The sequence below is a fragment of the Besnoitia besnoiti genome, assembly GCF_002563875.1.
Source record: "Besnoitia besnoiti strain Bb-Ger1 chromosome Unknown contig00007, whole genome shotgun sequence".
Taxonomy (NCBI): domain Eukaryota; phylum Apicomplexa; class Conoidasida; order Eucoccidiorida; family Sarcocystidae; genus Besnoitia; species Besnoitia besnoiti.
The window spans coordinates 2,377,759-2,397,215 of NW_021703915.1; the positions used below are offsets into that span (position 1 = coordinate 2,377,759).

A 19,457-nucleotide genomic window follows, 5' to 3' on the forward strand; every position below is an offset into this window, starting at 1 on the left:
TTCATGATGATAGGCTCCGCTCTTGACACGCGCATTTCCTCCGCTAGCAACATCACTCTCCCGCTGCGAGCCGAGCCTCTTCGCCATGAGTCGATTCGCCTAACGCGACCTATCTGGTTACCGGCTGAGAACTTTTTGGTTTAGTTACTCTGAGAGTTGTCTAGCTCTTCGGAACATGAGACACATGAAGAGACTACGACGCTATTAGCAGCTGCGAGTGATTCAGAGCGCTGCGAAGCCCGTTGCGTTTGCTGATGACGATTGAGTGCTTGGAAGACACCTCTTGAGAGTAATTCCGTAATTTGAACACCGAGGCGAGCATAGGTCTCTCTGTGAAGCCACGCGCTAAGCCTGTTAAGACGGAAAGTCTGGCACCCAAACAGTGCGGTCTGACAAGGTGAAAGGCATGTGAAGGAGGCCCTGACACACTCTCAGTTGCGTTTCATCGTTTGTTCGTTTGGGTGTGCCGTTCCTGGTCAACGCGGCAAGGGTTGTAGACTGCGGACACCAACGGGCCCTTTCCACACATGCATTGAGATTTGAAGCGCAGTCTCCCTTCAGTACTTGGCAGAGACAGCCGCGTATTCTAGAGTCATAAAACTGCGATGGAACGTTTCCTGCGCACGGTTTTCCTGTGCTTCAGCACATACAGCAGAATCCAGATGGCACCATACGCGCTCGCCAGAGAGCTTCGCCGGCGTCTCAGAGAGGAAGACGACCCTCGCAGAGGCAGCCTAGAGGCGCGGCAGGCTCGCGAGCGCTTTCAACGCATGCCGTGACTCTTTTCCGAGCAGACAGAGGTGACTTTACTCGAGACTCAAACGTCTTCCTGACGCACGTCTGCTAGGCAGCCTGAGGCCGACATGCACACGCAGTGTGCGAGTGACCACCAGCGGGAAACCAGAAGAGAAATCGGACTCACCAGTAGATTTCCACTCGTCAGGCGTATTGGCTGAAGCCGCGAAAATGACCGCAGCGAATCTCGCGCTGCAAGATCGGCACAGCGCATGCATGCTTCCGGACCGCGGCGGACTTTCTCAGGACGGACGCTTGAGGCTCTAGGCAAAAAAAAGAACTCCAACTAACTGAAGGAGCGTTGCTCACCGTGTGTATGCATAGGTGAAAAGAGGTGTCTATTCTGTCTGCTTCATTCCGCAGCGGGCAGGGTGTTTCTGTAAAAAGAAAGTGCATGCACAGCGTCTAAGCGAAATCGAAGCAAAGATGCATCCTGGATACTGACACCGGTTGACAATTCACTCAGCCGAAAGCCACTCTGTAGCCCTCGGCGGAGAGGCGTTTTGTTTTGTGTTCAATCGTGCGAGGCGCATCGACCTCGCGTGTCTCTTTTTTTCGTCGTCAGTCTCCATGTTCACTGAAACACGCGCATGCGTGTCTCCTCTGCGGTCGCCTTCGGCTCTCTCCTTTTCTTCCCTTCCCTTTTCTTCCCTTCCCTTTTCTCCCCTTCCCTTCTCTCTGTCTCTTTTCTTCGCCTCTCTGACTTCGCTCGAGTACTCTCCTGTCGCTTCCTGGCTTTGCGTTCCCTGTATTCTCTTTTACACGCCCCTTTTTCTTCGCTTCGAGGGCCTCGGCTCAGCCCAATCGAGCCTCGCGGCAGTCTGGCGGCCGAGAGCGAGCTTGCCCCAGGTCTGCTTACCTCCTGCTTCCGCACAGCGTACTCCAGCTCTCAACACACTACGCAGCAGTCGCCTTCCTCGTCTTTCAGGCCAATCCCTTCACTCTCGGCGAGCCTTGCTATTTTCTCGCGTTTTTCTTCTCCTGATTCTGGCTGGTCGACCGCCGCAGCGACCTGCGCCCGCCGAAGGCCCTCTTTTTCCGCACCCGCTCGCCACGCTGGCATCCATCGACAGAAGACATTCTTTTTCTTCTGCTCCTTCTGTTCGCCTATCTTTGTCGCCTCCTCCTTCCAGTCCCGGTCTTCGAGCTGGTTGGCGAGGTGCCGCTCTTGTGTCTCCGCGTAGTCGCTGCGGGCCTCGGAGCTGCTCGCTTGCCTGCCTCGGGTCTGACGCGTCGCCCTTCTCTTCTCCTGTCTCGTTTCTTCTTCTGCATCTCTGCGCGACACAACGATTCACTGCCGCTCGGCATCGACTCGCGTGGAGGCGGAAGTCTGTCCTTCTTTCTCCTCACAGCGGGTGTCGCCCTCGGGGTCTGAGGATGACCGCGGCGCGGGCCCTCGCGCCGCGGTCGGAACCCGACGGGCGTCTCTCAGATCCCCAGGTCTCGTCGCAGCCTTCCTCGCTGTCTGCGACAAGCTGCACGCCCCGCGAGGCCCTGCCGACAGGCGACGCTTCCTCATCACTCCGCTCATCTCCACGTTCTCGCGCGAACTTCAGTTTATCTCCTCCCCCGGCCCTCGCTGCATCTGATTCGGCGTCTTTAGCGGCTCCCGCAGAGTTCGCCGCGCCCTCTGCGAGCCCGCCCCCGTCGTCGCTCGTCGTGGAATCCCTGCCAGTCGACGCGGCTGAGGCCGCTGCAGGCCTCCGCCGCTTCCTGCGCGGCTGCTTCGCGCAGGCCCTGGTGGAGGCTCGCCGCGATCGCCAGGCCTCCGCGCCGACTGCCGCCGCCTCCCCAGCCGCTCGGTCTGCGGCGCCCACGGCGGTGTCTCACTCCGCGGCCTCAGGGGCTGCGAGCGACGAGTCACCGAGGCTGCAGACGCCCGCCCCCCGGCAGGCCTTCGAGGAGGATGCCACGCGCGCGCTGGCGGAGTGCGTGTTAGACGCGACGAGCCTCGCGCGTCTGCACGCGAGGCTCCAAAGCTTCGCGCGGGCGCGCGCGAGCGAGACGCTGCGCCAGACCGTCGAGCTGCATCGCGACAGCGTAGTGCAGCGCGTGCGCCAACTGGGCTCGTTGATTGTCGATCTCGGCAGCACCTACGACGAACTTCACATACACGCCGAGGAGGCTGGGCACGAGGCCGCCTCCGCGCGAGACGGGGACGAAGGCGAGGGCGGCGCCGGCGCGACAGCCTGCTGTCAGCGCGACGCGTCTGCTTCTGAAAACGCGGCAGGATCCGAAGGCGTCGCGCGGCTTGGCTGGCCTCGACGCGCCGCAGACGCCGACGCAGACGTTGAGCTGGAAGACGGGGGCGGCTCGGGGGATGCGCCTGCGGAGGGCTCTCCGGCGCGGAAGCACGCGAAGCTGGAGCGTGTCTCCGTTGCGTTCTCCGAGGAGGGCAAGATGTCCCTCGAGGAGGCTGTGGCGCTGCTCGTGGAGCAGCCGTGGTATCTCTGCCGCGAGTTTCGGCTTATATACGAAGACGCGAACCTCCTCATCGTCGCCAAGCCCTTCGACGTGCGCGTCGACGTCCCACTGAGACGCGACGGTGAAGGCAGCTTTTCTGCGGGCGGCGCGACTGGAGGTGAGGGAGACTCAACGACTCTCGCGGAGGCGCAGGGTGCACAGACGCAGGAGACGGTTGCGAAGGAGCAGGCCGGCGGCGCGAGTGCGCAGCTGCCTGGGGCCTGGGAGCGGCGCTTTGGGACGGAGTTTACCGTTGCGGACTGGTACCGCCGCCACTGGGAGAGGCGGCGTGCGCGGGGAGTCGCGCAGGGACACACTGACCAAACGCCTGCCGCGGAAGGCTGCACAGTGCGCCTCTGCCACCAGCTCGGTAAGGCGGCAGAAACTCGCAGTGCGTGCATGCGCCTCTGCATATCCCTGCATTCGACTGCGTACACACACATATATATATGCCGTTTCGCGTCTGTATACACCGGTTGTCCTGGTGACTCTGTATTGCCATATATATATAATTATATGTAGGTGTATGGGCGTTTCAGAATCCGTGTTCATGATGCACATGGATGCTTTTTTGTCTGCGCATATACGTCAGTACACGACATGATGCCGTCACGTAGACTGTCTGCAGTTGTTTGAGTCTGTCTGTGCGCCCCGCCGGTTGTTCGCTCGATCCTCATTCTCAGGAGATTTCCTTTGGGGCCTTCTGCAGACTACGCGACCTCCGGTTTGCTCATGCTCGCGCACAACCAACGAACGGCGCGGATCGTTCAGACGCTGCTGCAGAGGCGGGAAATTCGCAAGGAATACTTGGCGCTGGTGTACGGACACCCGGCGTGGACAGAACTCGAAGTCCACACGATGATCGCGCCGCACGCGACTCACGCGTTCAAAATGATGGTGAGTTGTGCGTCAGAGTTTAGCTCCGCTGTGTCTCGTAGACCTGAACTACGAAAAGTCTCGATGAGGTCGGAGCTGTAATCACCGCAGTCGGCGCCATGCAGAAGAAACGCGCTGCAAGACGAGGGACACGCTTCTTCTAGAGGCAGGAGGGAGTTGAGGATCGTCCGTCCTGTGTGTTGGCATGCCGTCCCGGGTGTGCTGGGACCTGAAATTTACGCTGGCCTCACGCGCGTTTGCGTCGGTTTCGTACTCCTCTGATTTCTGTTCCACAGGCCACCAACGAGCAGGGCGAGGCTCTCAAGCCTCTGGCGCCGGAGGCCTTCTCGCCGTCGAGCTCGGCGTTCATCTGCAGGCACGGAGAGGTCACTCCTGTCTACGTATTGGGCCTCTCGTCGCCGGAAGGCGCGGCGTCGCGCGCCGCGCCTTCGTCTGCCGGCGGCCGCCAGCTGCCGCTTTCCACCGTGCGCGGTGGCGAGGCCGCGACTCGGTCGGGAACGCAGGGGCGGCGCTCCAGCTCTCGCGAGCGTGGAGGCAAATGCGCGGTCAGCCGCATTCGGGTGCTGCGCAAAGGCTATCTCCATAATCTCCCAGGTAGGCTGTTTCCCTCTGGCGAGACTATCCAGTGCCACGCCATGAAGACCTTGCGTCAGAAGAGCTCGTGGCGCCTCCAGTGCGCATCTACACCCCCCCCCCCCTGCGCACCCCTCCTCCCGCGGGTCGCCTGACGAGGGCATTACTCTCGCGCGGCCGGGGATGTGAGAAGGCTACGAAAATTCTCTCTAAGGAGCCGCACAGCGCCGCCGAGCGGCACGCTTGTCCACGCAGAATGGTTCGAGGTCAGTGCGCTGCCTCGGAGGACTCCAGCCTTTTCGGTTCGCTGGGCTGCGGGCGACGGGAACGGCGACAGAGACGCGACTCGAGGTGTGTGCGTGTCTCTCTTGTCTTCAGAGCCGCTGGCAGGGGCTCCAGGCTCTCTTGTGAAACTCTCACTCCTCACAGGTGCGCCCGGAGTGGAGGCAACTCTTCCGGAAAACCTTTTGGCGTTCGCTGTGTTTCGTATCGCGCTTCGACGTCGCCATAAGCCCCGACTTTGTGCCCCTGAGTGCTGCCGCGCACGGCAGTCTGTTTCGCTGTATCGAGTTAGCGTACGGGTTCCTCTGCACACGCTTCGCACTTTCTGCAGCGGCCCCTTCTGCGGCGTTTCCGCCGGCTGTTGCCGCCACGCGTCTGTCTGAATTGCTTTTCTGCGGCTGCTTCAGGGCGCCGTCATCAGCTGCGGGTACACTGCGAACACGTGGGCCACTCCATCGTCGGCGACGCGGCCTACGGCTGCGGAGACCGGACGCCTTTTCGAATGTTCCTGCACGCTACGTCTCTCCAGTTTCGGTCTGGGGCGTCGTGGGCGCCTCTCGCGGCCTCTGCGGGCGCGGAACTTTTTTCAGAGTTCTCCAAGGCGTCGGCGTTTCCCGCTGGACGGACTCCGGTCTCGGCGGACGGCGCGCAGAAGCGCCAAGGCGGGCGGCGAGGCAGACGGGAAGAAGTGGACTTTCTGCAGTCTCTCAAGAGCTCGGTGTTCTTCGACGACCCACAGTTCAGCTTCTTCCTGCGCCCTGAAGAAGCTCCCCCAGGCAGTGAACAGCATGTGGAGCCCGATGCAAGTGGCGGCAGGGGGCAGTGAGGGCCTATTTGATTTCGACTTGACGCGCAGTCGTCGGCGATGTGAGGGGAGGGAACCCTCCGCGTGTGTCAATGAAGCGGCCGTTGCGGGCAAGAACCCGTGAAACGCGGCGGGGGGGAAGGGGGGGACTCGCCGCGGCAATTTTTCTGAATCGTCATGTTTGTGTCAGGCCCTAGTTAGGCGGTGTCAGTGCGGCAGCTTGTGAATAGATGAGTCCAGCTGCGGCATCACCCCTCCAGCAATGAGGACTCTTCCGCTGCCGCACAACACGCGCACTGTGCAGGTAGCCAGCGAGAGTGAGCGCGACACACGAGGGGCTGAACCCAGCAGTTGTATGCAGAAAGAAAACTGTAGGGTATAAACACGTCAAACAGCTTCTCGCGAGCATGTCGAGCGGCGTCTCTGCTGCGCTTTAGGTGCTGCGGCACGTGGCTGCCACCAGCGGCGTCGCCTTTTCGCGGGCGCCGCAGAAGGCGAATGACCTCAAATGGGTTCAGAGTAGAAGCGACAGACTCTGGCTTCGCAGCAGCATGCTGCGTGAGCGCTTAAGCAACGAGCGATTAGCCAAAGCCAAGCTCTCTCCACGAAGAAGATACTGTCTTGTACGACCGCCGCGCCGAGCTTGGCAGCAGAACTCGGTAGTTGACGACCCTCGAAGAGATTACGAAAGCAATCCAAGACGGCGACAGAATATTTAAATAGCCCCGTATGGACGCATATGCAGACTTTCGGCGTAAAATGGCTTCGATTAAGATCTACAACATCTCTACAGACTCCGGCGCTTCTCGCGTAACGAATAATCTGAAACTGAGAGCCCTCTCACACGAGTCCCCGCAAAGGGCACCGCTAACAAGTTTCCACGACACAGTCGCCAGCTTTTTTCTCTCGGCGACTCGTTAAGTGCACAGCGGAAGAGATTTTTCGGTGGAATCTTTTGTTCTCCCAACGGCATGCCTCCTTGTCCGCCCTGATTATTCGCGAAGCGTCTCTTCTCAAGAATTTCTAGGCTCTCCCTTGATTCCAAGCGACACGGACTTACGTACACCGTCTTCGTCCACACAGAGAAGTTGCAGCCGCTACCAGCCTTTGTTCTTTGAGGCCGCACCACTGTTTATCGAAACTGTGGCGACAGCATGCCGCGCCGCTCTAATCCAGACTGCCTCAGAGAGTAAGTGCGCACAGCTGCGACTATGCGCCTTTTGGAAAATCGCTCAGTCTCTGTGCGATTCAGACCGCAAAACGCTTTGGACTCGTGAGATCACTTTGAGGCCCAGTTGCCTCGCTTTCAAACATGCTTTGCCTCTAAACTGCTACGGCCAGGTAACACCCAAGGCTGCGCAAATCCTCCATGTATTTACACACATATTTATATATATATATATCTCTCTCTCTCTATATATATATATCTGTCGCATGTGCGCCGAATTCATCTTCCCTACAGAGAAGAGAGCTAGGTTAATGAGCGAGGAGATAAATACTAACTAACCAGCGGTTTTGGACGGATCAAAACAGAGCACACAAAATTGTGTGCATCTGCACAGCTGAGTCGAAGCGCCTGAGCAGATCCGCGAGTTTCCAGTCCGCAACGCAAGTCGAGAGAGGTGCGGCGCCACTCTCTGCAGCTTCGCCGCGGTCGCTTTGGCGAGTCACGACGGGGCCTATCACGCAAAAGTGACTCAAGGAAAATTCATTGAGAGGTTACGAAAGCTCATCTGTCCATCCACAACAGACCTTGAGAGGCCTGCAACCTTCAACGTATGATCAGCGGCGTCCGCCTGCCGTCTCCTATTTGAGGCAGACTTATTGTTTAAACATTACAAATATGAAGCTGTTCTCGCCTAAAAATCCTCGGAAATACTGGGAAGTCCAATTCTTGAAACTCAGTGAGATTTTCTGATCCATCCGTCCCGACGCCCTCCATAGTTTTTTCTCAGTCCCAACGCATGCAATCGGGGTGAAAATACTTCGACTATCTCGAAACTTTGTCTTGTTTCTTTCGGGTCTCCCCCTTTTTCTCTCCCCTCTCACTCCTTTTCTTGCCTCAGCTCCGCCTATGACTTCTTGCTTGTGAGGAGTTTTGTCCTTCACTTTCTCGTTCACTCTCTCTGCGTCACTGCGCTTCTCAGGTCCATGCTGTGCCTTTCCAACGCAACAACTGCTAAAGGGACTCGTCTTGACGTTTCTTCTGCTCTTCCCCGGTCTTTTTTTTGTTTAGATCCTCCAAAATCACTTGAACTGGACACTCTCTCGTCGAATTAGCCTGGTTCAGTTTTTATTATGTTTGCGCCGCCTCTCGCTTGGATCCCCGGACTCTCTCGTTTTTCTTCCGGTTTTTTCTGTTTTCCGCGCAGAAGCTCGCCTGTGTAAACAGCCGCTAGAGTCGACATTGTATTAATTGCGTAGGGGGACCTTCTTTCCCTTTGTCTTCTGCGTCCGCCTAGCCTCTCCTTGTGCTGCCATCGCCATCGGCAGCCCCTGCGCATGCGCCTATATTTGTACCCGAAACTTGGTCTCTTTTTCACAACAACTAGCGAAGAAAAAGCCTGCAAAAGGCGGCTGCTGGCCGTTCCCCCTGGGGCCTCCTCGTCCACTCACGAACGCGGAAAATGGCTCTGTGGCAGTGAATAACGGTGAAGACGAATGGTGGATAGAACCTCTTCACTAACTCGGGCGGTCTTTCTGATCCGCGTCCAGCTGTCAACGCCTTCTTCGTCTGTCAGTCTCTCAAGTCATCTGTCCGTCTGTCTGTCTCTTTTCCATTTCAACCTCGTCTGATCCTCCACTCGTTTTTCTTTGGCGCCTCCTGGCCTGCCGAGTGTCCTTTGTCTCCCTCGTCGCTCGCCGTCACCTCGCTGGAGTCTCTTCTGTAGGCATTCGTTTTTTTTTCTTCCGTGGCGGTCCTCACGTGCGTCTGCGTCTTCGGTCAAGTCTCCCCATCAGTTTGTTTTTTTTTCTGACTCGTCTCATCCGCCTCTCTGTGCGTCTGGTGCTGTGCACTCTTCGTCTTCTGAGGCGACTACGTCCGCTTGCCCGGTGAGCTCGATCTCCACTTCGCTTTCCTCAAAATGGATGCGCTGGAGCGTTTGAGCGTGATCTCGCGCATCACCACGGAACTCCACAATCACTGGGGTGTCAGCGACCGCGACCTCGCTGAGTTCGTGGTGCATCTCGGCGAAGAGGCCTCGTCGCTTGAGGAGTTCCGTGAGCAGCTCCAGGAGAACGGCGCGGCCGTCTCCTCTTCGCTCGCCGTCTCGCTCTACACTACCATTCAAAAACTCTCGCAAAAGAAACGCGCGACCTCAAAAAACAGCCTCATCGAGCCCCCCGTCGCCGCACGCCCCGTGGCGTCCTCTTCCTCTTCTTCATCCTCCTCCTCGTCTTCTTCTTCCTCTGACGCTTCTTTGCCGAACTTCTCTGCGGTCGGGCCTGACCACGTGCTGACGGAGAAGGAGCAGAAGTTTCCAGGCTTGTGTCGCCCGAACGACTTCTCGCGTCCTGAGCTCCAGCTCGAGCGCCCGGATGAGCATGCGCCGCTCTCTGAACGCGCGCAGCGCCTTCTGCACGCGGAGAAGGATGAGAGGGAACTGCTGAAGGAGCAGAAAGAGGCGCTGAAGCGCGGAAAGGACTCGGGCTTTGCGCCTCTCACCGCAGGAACGGGCGCCAACAGCATTCCCCTCGGTGGCGCGAAGGCCTCCGAGGCTGGCGAGCGGCCTAAAGGCAAGGCGCCGGCGCACTACTACGGCAAGAAAGGACCGATGGTACGCTACGCGATCTACGAGGGCATCGTAGAGAAAGTCGTCGAATTCGGCGCCTTCGTGCGTCTCGAATTCGAAGACGGCCGCCGACAGGGCCTTCTTCATGTCGCCGACATGGTAAAGGCAGATGGAAGATCGATGCAGCCACAGTAAGTCGCACTTCCGCCTCGCTTCCTCTCTGGTGAGGACGCGGGCGTTTGGGTTTGCTTTCGCCTTCCTCCTCTCTCCATCTGAATCCCTTGTTGCAGCTCTTGCGTTCTTCGAATGTGCTGAGACTGCTCGTGTCTTGACTCCTCTCTCTCGGGTTCCTTCTTCGCCGGCTGCGTAGTCTGCGCCCGTCCTCTCTGTCTCCAGCCTTTTCGCTATTCATGCGTTGTTTTTGTCGCGTTTGTTGAAACACTCGCTTCGCTTACCTCGTGTTGGTCATTCGCTGATCTTTGTCTCCCTTTTCCTCGGGGGAGGGGGGGGGGGTCGGTGGGAGGCAGGCGGATCTGCGTGACACACCGCGGCTACTCTGTGCTTTTCACTTTCCTCCCGAACCCATCTTTTTTCCACTCTCTGTCGTCGAGTTTTCTCTCTATTTACACACCTTCGCGCAAATATATATTTATCTATCTATTTCTTATGTATAGTTATGTATATGTGCATTGCTAGGCGCCTGCGTATGTGCGAGCGGAAGCCAGGTTGGCTCTCGGTGGCGTTGCACTTTTGATTTCAGGGATATTGTCAGCCGCAATATGGCCGTCAAGGTGAAGATTTTGGGAATTGCGGGTACAAAGATCTCGCTGTCTATGCGCGAAGTCGATCAAGAGACGGGAGAAGACCTCAAACCGCGGGGCGAATTCGCCAAGCAGGAAGGTAAAGACCCAAGCGAAAAAAAATCCAAAACACCGCTTCTCTCGGGTCGATCTTGCTATACATATTCGTCCTCTACGACTCCGTCTCTTTCAGTTGATATATGAATATATGTATATATATGTGTGACTCACAAATGCATGTAAATGTGTACGTAGCACATCGTGCCGCTCATCTCTATCAAGAGGGCAGTAGCTCGGTATCGTAATCTCGTCGCACTTTGCCTTGATTCGCTTCGCGTTGTGCGCGGGCATGTCGCCATTTTTCGAGTTTGATTTCTGTGCTTTTCCGCCGCAGAGGAAGCTTCAGAGGCGAAGAAGGTCCGCGTTGACGAGGAGGCGGAGGAACGTGAGAGGCAGGGCATTGGCCGCCTGACGGGCATTCGAATCGACTCGAAAGACAACCAAGCGGAGTCGCTGTACTGCCGCAAGCGCAAGTAAGCTCTGCTGCACCGGCAAGACACGCAGGGACAGCTGCATGCGCCTCTCAGGAGCTCGCTCTCGCTTTGGCGCGGCGGCAGCACGGAGCTCGAGAGTTGGCGCCGGCGCGCCTAGGCAACGACGAGCGGCTCTCGCACGCTGCTGCCAGGGGAGTTCAGCCATGCGAAGGCCAGGTAGTGTGCGTCGTTCTGAAGTGAAGCGAGCCGGAGGCGTTGCGCGACTGAGTCTGAGTGTGTGTCGTGAGGCCGGGTTCTCAAGCGCAGGAGATCTGCGCCTTTCCAGTCGCCGGCAGCTCGGATCGCATACTAAGCGTCCACAGTTTTTCCGAGGGGTCGGGCTTCCTCTCATCGCAGAGGTTTTCTCTCCTTTCATGCGGCTGGTCGCGACCCCTGCGTGTACCCCTTAGGCTGATGAGCGACTTCGATAAGTGGGAGGCGCAGCAGCTGCTCCACAGCGGGCTGTTGTCTCGCGAGGAGCATCCTTTGTTCGACGACGAGCTGGGGATTCTGCCGCAGACCGAAGTCGAGGAAGACGTGGAAATTGAGATTCGCGAAGACGAGGCGCTGTTCCTACGCGGGCAGACTACCCGAACCGGTATGCAACTGAGCCCAGTGAAGATCGTCGCCAACCCTGACGGCTCACTCGCGCGCGCAGCAGCCACCGCGACTGCGCTGGCGAAGGAGAGAAGAGAAATCCGCAGCGCGCAGGAGGCGGCAATCCTCGACTCCATCCCCAAGGACATGAGCAGACCGTGGGAAGACCCTGCGCCGGGGCCTGGAGAACGAACAATCGCGCAGGCGCTCAAGGTACAACACACTTTAAGCCCACACACATCTACACATATGCACATATGTATAGATGTATATATCTACGTGTATGTATGCATGCATGTAGGTATGTATATGTGTATGTGTGTATACAGGCAGGATTATGAGCTGTATGTGTGTCGGTGTATAGTTGTCTAAATACGCCTCGTGCCTTGCATGAGTCTGTTTTTTTTCCCTGCGAGGGTTCACGCATTTGCGTAGATGCAGTGTGCAGAGTACCCCTACGTATGCCTTCGAGAGTAAGCATAGATATACCAGTTTTTCTCGCGGGCAACCGGTATCAAGACGACTCGGTTGGATGCTGCGCGGCAGCATCAGAGGTCGTCGCGGCTCCACTTCGAGTTGCACAATGCCGCTTTTTTCCATGTTGGGTATTCGCTGTGGTCAGGGCCTGGGGCAAACGAGCTACGAGATGCCCGAGTGGAAGAAAATGTACATCGGCAAGAGTGTCAGCTTCGGTCAAAAGAGCAACAAAAGCATCGCTGAACAGAGGCAGAGTCTGCCGATCTACCGCCTCAAAGAGCCGCTCATCAAGGCGATCAAAGACAACCAAGTCCTCATCGTCATTGGAGAAACAGGAAGCGGTACGCGCACCCATCCTGAAGACACATTTACCTAGGTTTTTAGAATTCGTGCGTCTTCTTCGTTCCTCGCATCCATCTGCAGGCGAGGGTGTGCCTCGCTGTGCGCGCGGGTCTGTCGCCCGGTTGCTTCCGGCGCTTGCGTCTAGTGTTTGTTCGCGCGCTCACCGCATCGTGTGTTGCTTCTCGCGTTTTCGTTCAGGCAAAACGACGCAGATGACCCAGTACGTGGCGGAGGCGGGATTGATAAGCCCGGGGACGATGATTGGATGCACGCAGCCGCGGCGTGTGGCGGCGATTTCGGTCGCGAAGCGTGTCGCGGAGGAGTTTGGCTGTCGCGTGGGGCAGGAGGTCGGCTACAACATCCGCTTCGAAGACTGCACCAGCGCAGACACCATCATCAAATACATGACAGACGGCATGCTTCTGCGAGAGGCACTGATGGATGCTTCCCTCAAGAGATACTCCATGGTCATGCTCGACGAGGCTCACGAACGCACCATCAGCACAGACGTCCTCTTCGGTCTCCTCAAGGTACGCCGGCAAGAGTCAGCCAGTCCCTGAAGACTAGAAAGAAGCAAGAGCCGAGATGCGTACCCGTCTATATATATATATATATATATATATATATATACATGCATGCATGCGTACATACATATTTGTCTATGGACATATGTAAATATTGTGAGGCGTGGAACTCGACACGCGACTACGCGCTGTGCAAGAAAACCCGGCTCTGATCACGTATATACGTGCATCTATATATGCATGTAGATATACCAATTAGTGTGTATGTGCGGTTTTTTTTACTCGACTGTGAGGGCGTCGCGCGTAGGGACATGATCTATCCTCTTGACGCGGAGGGCGCAACGCCTGAATGAGCGGCGCATTCGTTGTTGATTCATATGAGATATTCCGCCTCGCGTTGGAGTCCAGCGGCTTGGATCCTGGAGCAACGCGCCTCTCGCCGCCTGCGTTTGCGAGAGAGGCTAAGTCGACGCGGGAAAGGAATCTCGCAGGCGGCAGATGACGCAGCGGCGAAAGACTGCTTCTGCGACAGATACCCGCCACACACTCACACGCCCGGATTTGCTTCTGCAGGCATCTGTACTCCACTGCATCCACATATATATATATATATATATATATTTATTGAAATCTTTACAAATGCGCATATATATATTTACGTGCGTACATGTTCACAGCCGGGAGCGTATTGCTTCAGAATAATACGCCGCACGCAGATACGTTCATATATCTGTATACGTGTATATACATGCCTACATATATATATATATATATATATGTATAAGTATATATGAGTGGGTGTGCCTGTTCTTTAGGATTGCTGTCGGCGTCGGCGGGACTTCAAGCTGATTGTTACGTCCGCGACATTAGACGCGGAGAAGTTTTCGAATTACTTTTTCAACTCACACATTTTCACGATTCCAGGGCGCACGTTCCCCGTCGAGATACTGTACACGAAGGAGCCCGAGGCAGACTATGTGGAGGCGTCGCTGATCACGGTGCTGCAGATTCACCTCTGTGAGGCGCCGGGAGACATTTTGCTCTTCTTGACAGGGCAGGAGGAAATCGATACAGCGTGCCAGACGCTGCACGAGCGCATGCAGAAGCTCGAAAGCACCAATCCGCCGCCGCTTATCATTCTGCCGGTCTACTCCGCGCTGCCCTCTGAGATGCAGACGATGATCTTCGACCCCGCCCCCGCCGGATGCCGCAAATGCGTCGTCGCAACCAACATCGCAGAGGCCTCGCTCACCATCGACGGTAAGAAATAGAAAAAAACACCAAGAAACCCCGGAAAGGCGCCGACAGGCGGCGAGACGCAGCAGACAAACAAAGAAAGAACGAAAGAGAGAGAGAGAGAAAGAAAGAAAGAGAGAGAATCGATTCCGCTCGACGGAAGGAGGGGTGCAGAGCGCGCGGAGCCAGGAGCTCGAGGCGAAGGTGAAGATCGGCAGGGCGGCGCGACGCGATACACGCGCGCGCGGCCGGCTGCGGCTCGCTCCCGGCGGTGTTTGGGATGTTGTTCCGCCGTGCTTCGTGCGGCTGTTTAGGAATCTACTTTGTCATCGACCCGGGTTTCGCCAAAATGAAAATGTACAGTCCCAAGACCGGCATGGACAGCCTCGTCGTCGCGCCGATCAGCCAGGCGAACGCGCGACAGAGAGCAGGCCGCGCCGGGCGCACAGGTGCGTCGCTTCTCCACTGCTCCATCACCTGCTTCGTGGGCTGGTCCATCTCTGTCTGTATACATATCTATATCTGTAGGCATATGCATATGCGTGCATGCATGCATGGGTATATATATATATATATATATATATGTATATATGTATTCTGCCTGTGTCTCTGGGGGCATTTGTCCTTTTGGCCTTCGTCTCGCTCGCGGCGGCCTGCGCCTTGTAAAACACGTTTTTCGTTTTTTTCGATCTCTTTGGTCTCCAGGACCCGGGAAATGCTACAGGCTGTACACCGAGCAGGCGTATCGCTGTGAAATGCTGCCGACCGCAGTGCCTGAGATTCAGCGCACGAACTTGGAGAATACTGTGCTGCTTCTGAAGGCCATGGGTGTGAACGACATGCTCAACTTTGACTTCATGGATCCGCCGCCCGTCCAGGTACCTTTTTGAAGAAGTGACGTGTCCACCCGTGCGAGCCGGTAGCCGGAATGAGCGTGTGCCGATGCCTGCTTTAGGCTCTCGGGGCTCGGGCCGGTGTTCACTCTGCATTTGGCACCTCTGCAGATGTACATAGAGATACACACATATAGGGGCATATATATATACCGATATGCACATATAAAAATGCATAGAGACAAAATTCTGTACGATTTTCTCCGCCCTCGCGAGTAATGCTGTTCTATGGCGCTTCTCCCCTTCGCGCAGCGTTTGGCGGCAAAAGGGGCGCTGTCCACACACGCAAGCACTATCCGGCGCATGTAGCCCCGCAGATATGTTTGTTTGCATCTGTATCTGCACCACCTTCATAATTCGCCAGATCTACAGCTATCCATCTCTACATCTGTTGTTTTCTCTTTATATATATATATATATATATATATATATATATATATATATATATATATATCTGCCTCTATGTCTGCGTATCTGCTTCTACATCTATGTGTCATTCCTTACGTCTATGACTATCTCTATGCGTCGATTTATGTATGGGAAACGTTGCATTAATCCAGAAAAGCTAGTGAGGAAGTGTATTAGTGCGTTACACATCAATAATTCTTTGGAATAATCTACACTTAATGGAGAAAATGTTCTTAAAATCTAATGAATTTTAGCAAACTTTGTAGACTTGTCTTTAATATAACTCGATAAAATGATGCGTGCGCGGCTGTGGCCTGGTTCCGTAGACGCTGATCAACGCCCTGGAGAGTCTGTACGAGTTGGGTGCGCTGGACGACGAGGGCCTGTTGACGCGCCTCGGTCGGAAGATGGCGGAGTTCCCGATGGAGCCACAGCTAAGCAAAATGCTTCTCGCGAGCGTAGACCTCAAGTGCAGCGACGAAATCATCACAATCGTTTCCATGCTCAGCGTGCAAAACGTCTTCTACCGACCAAAGGTAACCCGAAGTGCAAACCCTCACTGCATGCATATATATATATATATATATCTGTATATTGTCTGAATATGTATATATATGCATATGTATATGTATATGCATACCTGGAGATTTTCCAGAAAAAAGCCGGTGCGCGTTTGCGGTTGTGTGGCATCACGCAGAGCGAGGCACTTGCGTGCATTTGCATCTCTGGCGTATATGCTTCGGGTGCATCCCCCTCACACGACAGAAAACCTTGCAGACGCTGTGGACACGAGAAGGGCAAATGCGTGTGCATGCACATGTATCTATAAGTCTGAGTGTGCGCGCAATTCCGCGTGTATTTGCCCCGTTTTTGAGACTGGGGACGTGAGGGTGGCGCGCGCGGAGGTGCGGCTGCTGCTCTCAGGACAAGCAAGCTATGTCAGACCAGCGCAAGAGCTGCTTCCATCAGCCCGAAGGCGATCACGTCACATACCTCGAAATCTACAGAGGCTGGCAGCGCAACCGCTTCTCGAACTCTTGGTGCTTCGAAAACTTCGTCCAGGTACGCGAATTTCACACACATACTTATACATATACATCTACTCATTCGCACTTAAATATGTACATATATTCATACATGTATGTATGCCTGCACGGCTGTGCATGCGGCGTGGCACAAATTCGAAGGAATCCTCAAACATCTGCAGATACCGCGTGCATCGTGTACGTATATATTTTCATAAAAAACATGGATGTGTACATAGGTTTATTTGCACAGACACGCTTAGAGCCCAGAGAATAAATCTCCAGGTCTGATCTACGCTTTATAGAGCTGCGATTTGTAGTGCGCGCGCGAAGAAACAACAAGTACGATGAAAGAGGCACGAAGTTCGGCCGTCCCGTCGCATTCGGGTAGCGTGCCCAGGCATCAGATTTGCCTCGAGGTGCTTTCGCTTTTTTGCAGAGTCGAGCGCTGCGACGCGCACAGGACGTCCGCAAACAACTCATCACAATCATGGACAGATACAAACTCGACATCATCTCCGCAGGCAAAGACTACAACCGAATTCGTAGGCGAAGTGCACGAGTCGACTCGCGCAGTTCCCCTCAGCATATACATCTATCTATCTATATCTATCTATATCTATCTATATCTATCTATATCTATCTATATCTATCTGTATCTATCTGTATCTATCTATATCTATCTATATCTATGTATATCTGTCTGTATCTATCTATATCTATCTATATCTACCTATCTGTCTATATCTATCTATATCTATCTCTATCTATGTCTATCTATATCTATCTATATTTATCTATATCTGTCTATATCTATCTATATCTATCTATATCTACCTATCTGTCTATATCTATCTATATCTATCTCTATGTCTATCTATGTGTATCTCTATCTATCTCTATCTATCTATATCCATCTATATATTCATCTATCTATATCTATCTGTGTCTGCGGATATTCATATCTGTATGTATATATCGCGGTAGCCCGAGGTGATGCTTGTACGGAGTGAGCGCGCCGCTCATCGAGCATCGACATAGAGATTTGAGCCATGCCTGCAGAGATGAAAGTGTCTCTGGGCGCCGCGTGTTTGTCTGTACTGTTCTTGCGAGGCGTGGGTGACCGTTGTTTGTCAGTCGTTGGATGGGCTGCCATTCTCCGCGGTCCAGTGCATTTTTTCGTCATCGCCTCGACTCTGTCTCCCGCATCTTCACCGTCTTTTTTCCTTCGTTTCTTCATCTCAGGCCGCTGCATCTGCGCAGGGTACTTCAGACACGCCTGCCGCCGCGACCCGCAAGAGGGATATCGGACGTTGGTGGACCACACGCAGGTCTTCCTGCATCCGTCCAGCGCGCTCTACAACCGACACCCTGAGTGGCTCATCTACCATGAGCTCGTGTTGACAACTAGGGAGTACTTGCGCGACTGCTGCACAATTGAGCCGCAGTGGCTTGTCGAAGTCGCGCCCAAGCTTTTCAAACTCGTACGGACTCCGCATTCGCGACCCCCGCACTCTGCTCGCCATCGCGCGGGCCTGCGCGCACATGCCAGACGCAGGCGTTTCCCGTGCGGAGCGAGCGCTTCCCTAGACACACATGCATGCACACACATATATACCGAAATATATGTAGATTGTACTGTGCTCTATAATTATAGTGTCATATATATATATATATATGTATATATATATATACGTAGTGTTATATATATATATATATATATATATATATATATATAAACGGCGTTATATATATTTAGTGTGATATATGTATGTATAGATGCGTATATGTGCGCATGCGGGAGCTGTTTGTTTAGGCCACGCAGGTTTTCTCGATGCGGCAGGACAGCGTGTTCAGCGTTTAAACGCGACTCACCAGCGCTTCGACGCAACATTGTGCGATGGATTGACCCGTGGACGGGCTAGGCGTCTTGGATGTGCGCGGCGTTACCCCTTTCGTTACGTGTCTGTCTTCGTTTCTCAGGCCGACCAGCAGCGTCTGTCGAGGCGCAAGATGCGCGAGAGAATTGAGCCGCTGTACGATCGCTTCGCCGAGCCTAACGCATGGCGTCTGTCGAAGCGCAAAGGCTGAGCGGCGCCGTCAAGAAGGCAGCCAAATGCTGGAGGAAGGTCACACAGCAAGCAGCACCATGCCGCGAGGAATATGCACGTGGGATCGAAAGGGGAAGAGAGAGAGAGGCGCAGAGGGGGCAGAAGAGAGAAAAAGGAAGCGGAAAAACAGAGAGGCCTCAGACTTTCGTCGAAAAGGCCATGGCGTTCGACTATTTTCCCGTCGTCCCCGGGCGAGGGCGTCGCATGCATATATACATCAGGAGGTGCGGAGGAACTGCATGTGGAGCGGGCTGGAGCGGGTTGCGAGCCTGCAGCGCGTCGCGCACTGCCTTTTTGTTTCGTTTCTCACACAGTGGCTTCCAGTGGACGTCCCGGCGTCCTGCGCGGCTCGTACAGGACGCTCGCGGCGTTCTTCGTATGGCTGTCGCTCCGCTTTCACGTGCGATATTCGTGGCAGTGTTTTCGTGCGTGTGACTGGACTGAAAGCAGCCTGTGGGCCTCTGAGTCCATTCGTCCAACGAAATTGACTCAAAGACGCCTCTGCGGCAGCAGTTGCCGAGCCCGAGCCGATATCAGAAGGCTCGAGGAGATCTAGGGTTTAGGGCTTAGCTGTAGACTGTGGTGATCGCAGAAAGCCATTAGGGAAGATCGATAGGCAGCGCCCAGCTGAGTAAGAGCGACTGACGTCACAAGCTAGCGACTGGCGTCCGGGCCCGGGCGACGACAACTGGCTAAAACTCAGATCCCAGAGGGACGTGCTGAGAGTGGAGAAAACCTGGGAAGAAATCTGTTGCACATAAATTATTCTTCACGGATAAATGCCACAGCACGCTGCAGACGTACGACTCGAGGCGCGCGCACGCAGAGACGCGCGCAAGTCAAGGAACGACACGGACGGTGTTGCAGTATGACTCGATGCGCCTGCGAGGTCTCTGCGCGCGCCTAGATACGGGGAAAAACTCTTTAAAAATACACAGCAGCCAATACGGCGGATGCTCCAC

General features: G+C 55.1%; 2 protein-coding genes across 2 annotated transcripts; both read left to right on the top strand.

Moving 5' to 3' along the window:
- Positions 1-2,172: 2,172 nt before the first annotated feature.
- On the top strand, positions 2,173-5,836 carry BESB_073470 (uncharacterized protein; the record flags this gene model as incomplete). The annotated part of the gene is made up of 5 exons (XM_029365720.1): positions 2,173-3,628; positions 3,968-4,155; positions 4,431-4,749; positions 5,107-5,157; positions 5,418-5,836. 5 exons carry the CDS (start codon positions 2,173-2,175, stop codon positions 5,834-5,836), a joined length of 2,433 nt encoding a protein of 810 aa, XP_029218204.1.
- Positions 5,837-8,901: 3,065 nt separating this feature from the next.
- Positions 8,902-18,475, top strand: BESB_073480 (putative pre-mRNA-splicing factor ATP-dependent RNA helicase; the record flags this gene model as incomplete). Its single annotated transcript, XM_029365721.1, has 14 exons — positions 8,902-9,740; positions 10,310-10,449; positions 10,744-10,882; positions 11,293-11,692; positions 12,102-12,297; positions 12,497-12,828; positions 13,638-14,082; positions 14,373-14,507; positions 14,764-14,936; positions 15,686-15,895; positions 16,284-16,421; positions 16,824-16,929; positions 17,630-17,868; positions 18,368-18,475. 14 exons carry the CDS (start codon positions 8,902-8,904, stop codon positions 18,473-18,475), a joined length of 3,600 nt encoding a protein of 1,199 aa, XP_029218205.1.
- Between the last annotated feature and the right edge of the window lie 982 nt (positions 18,476-19,457).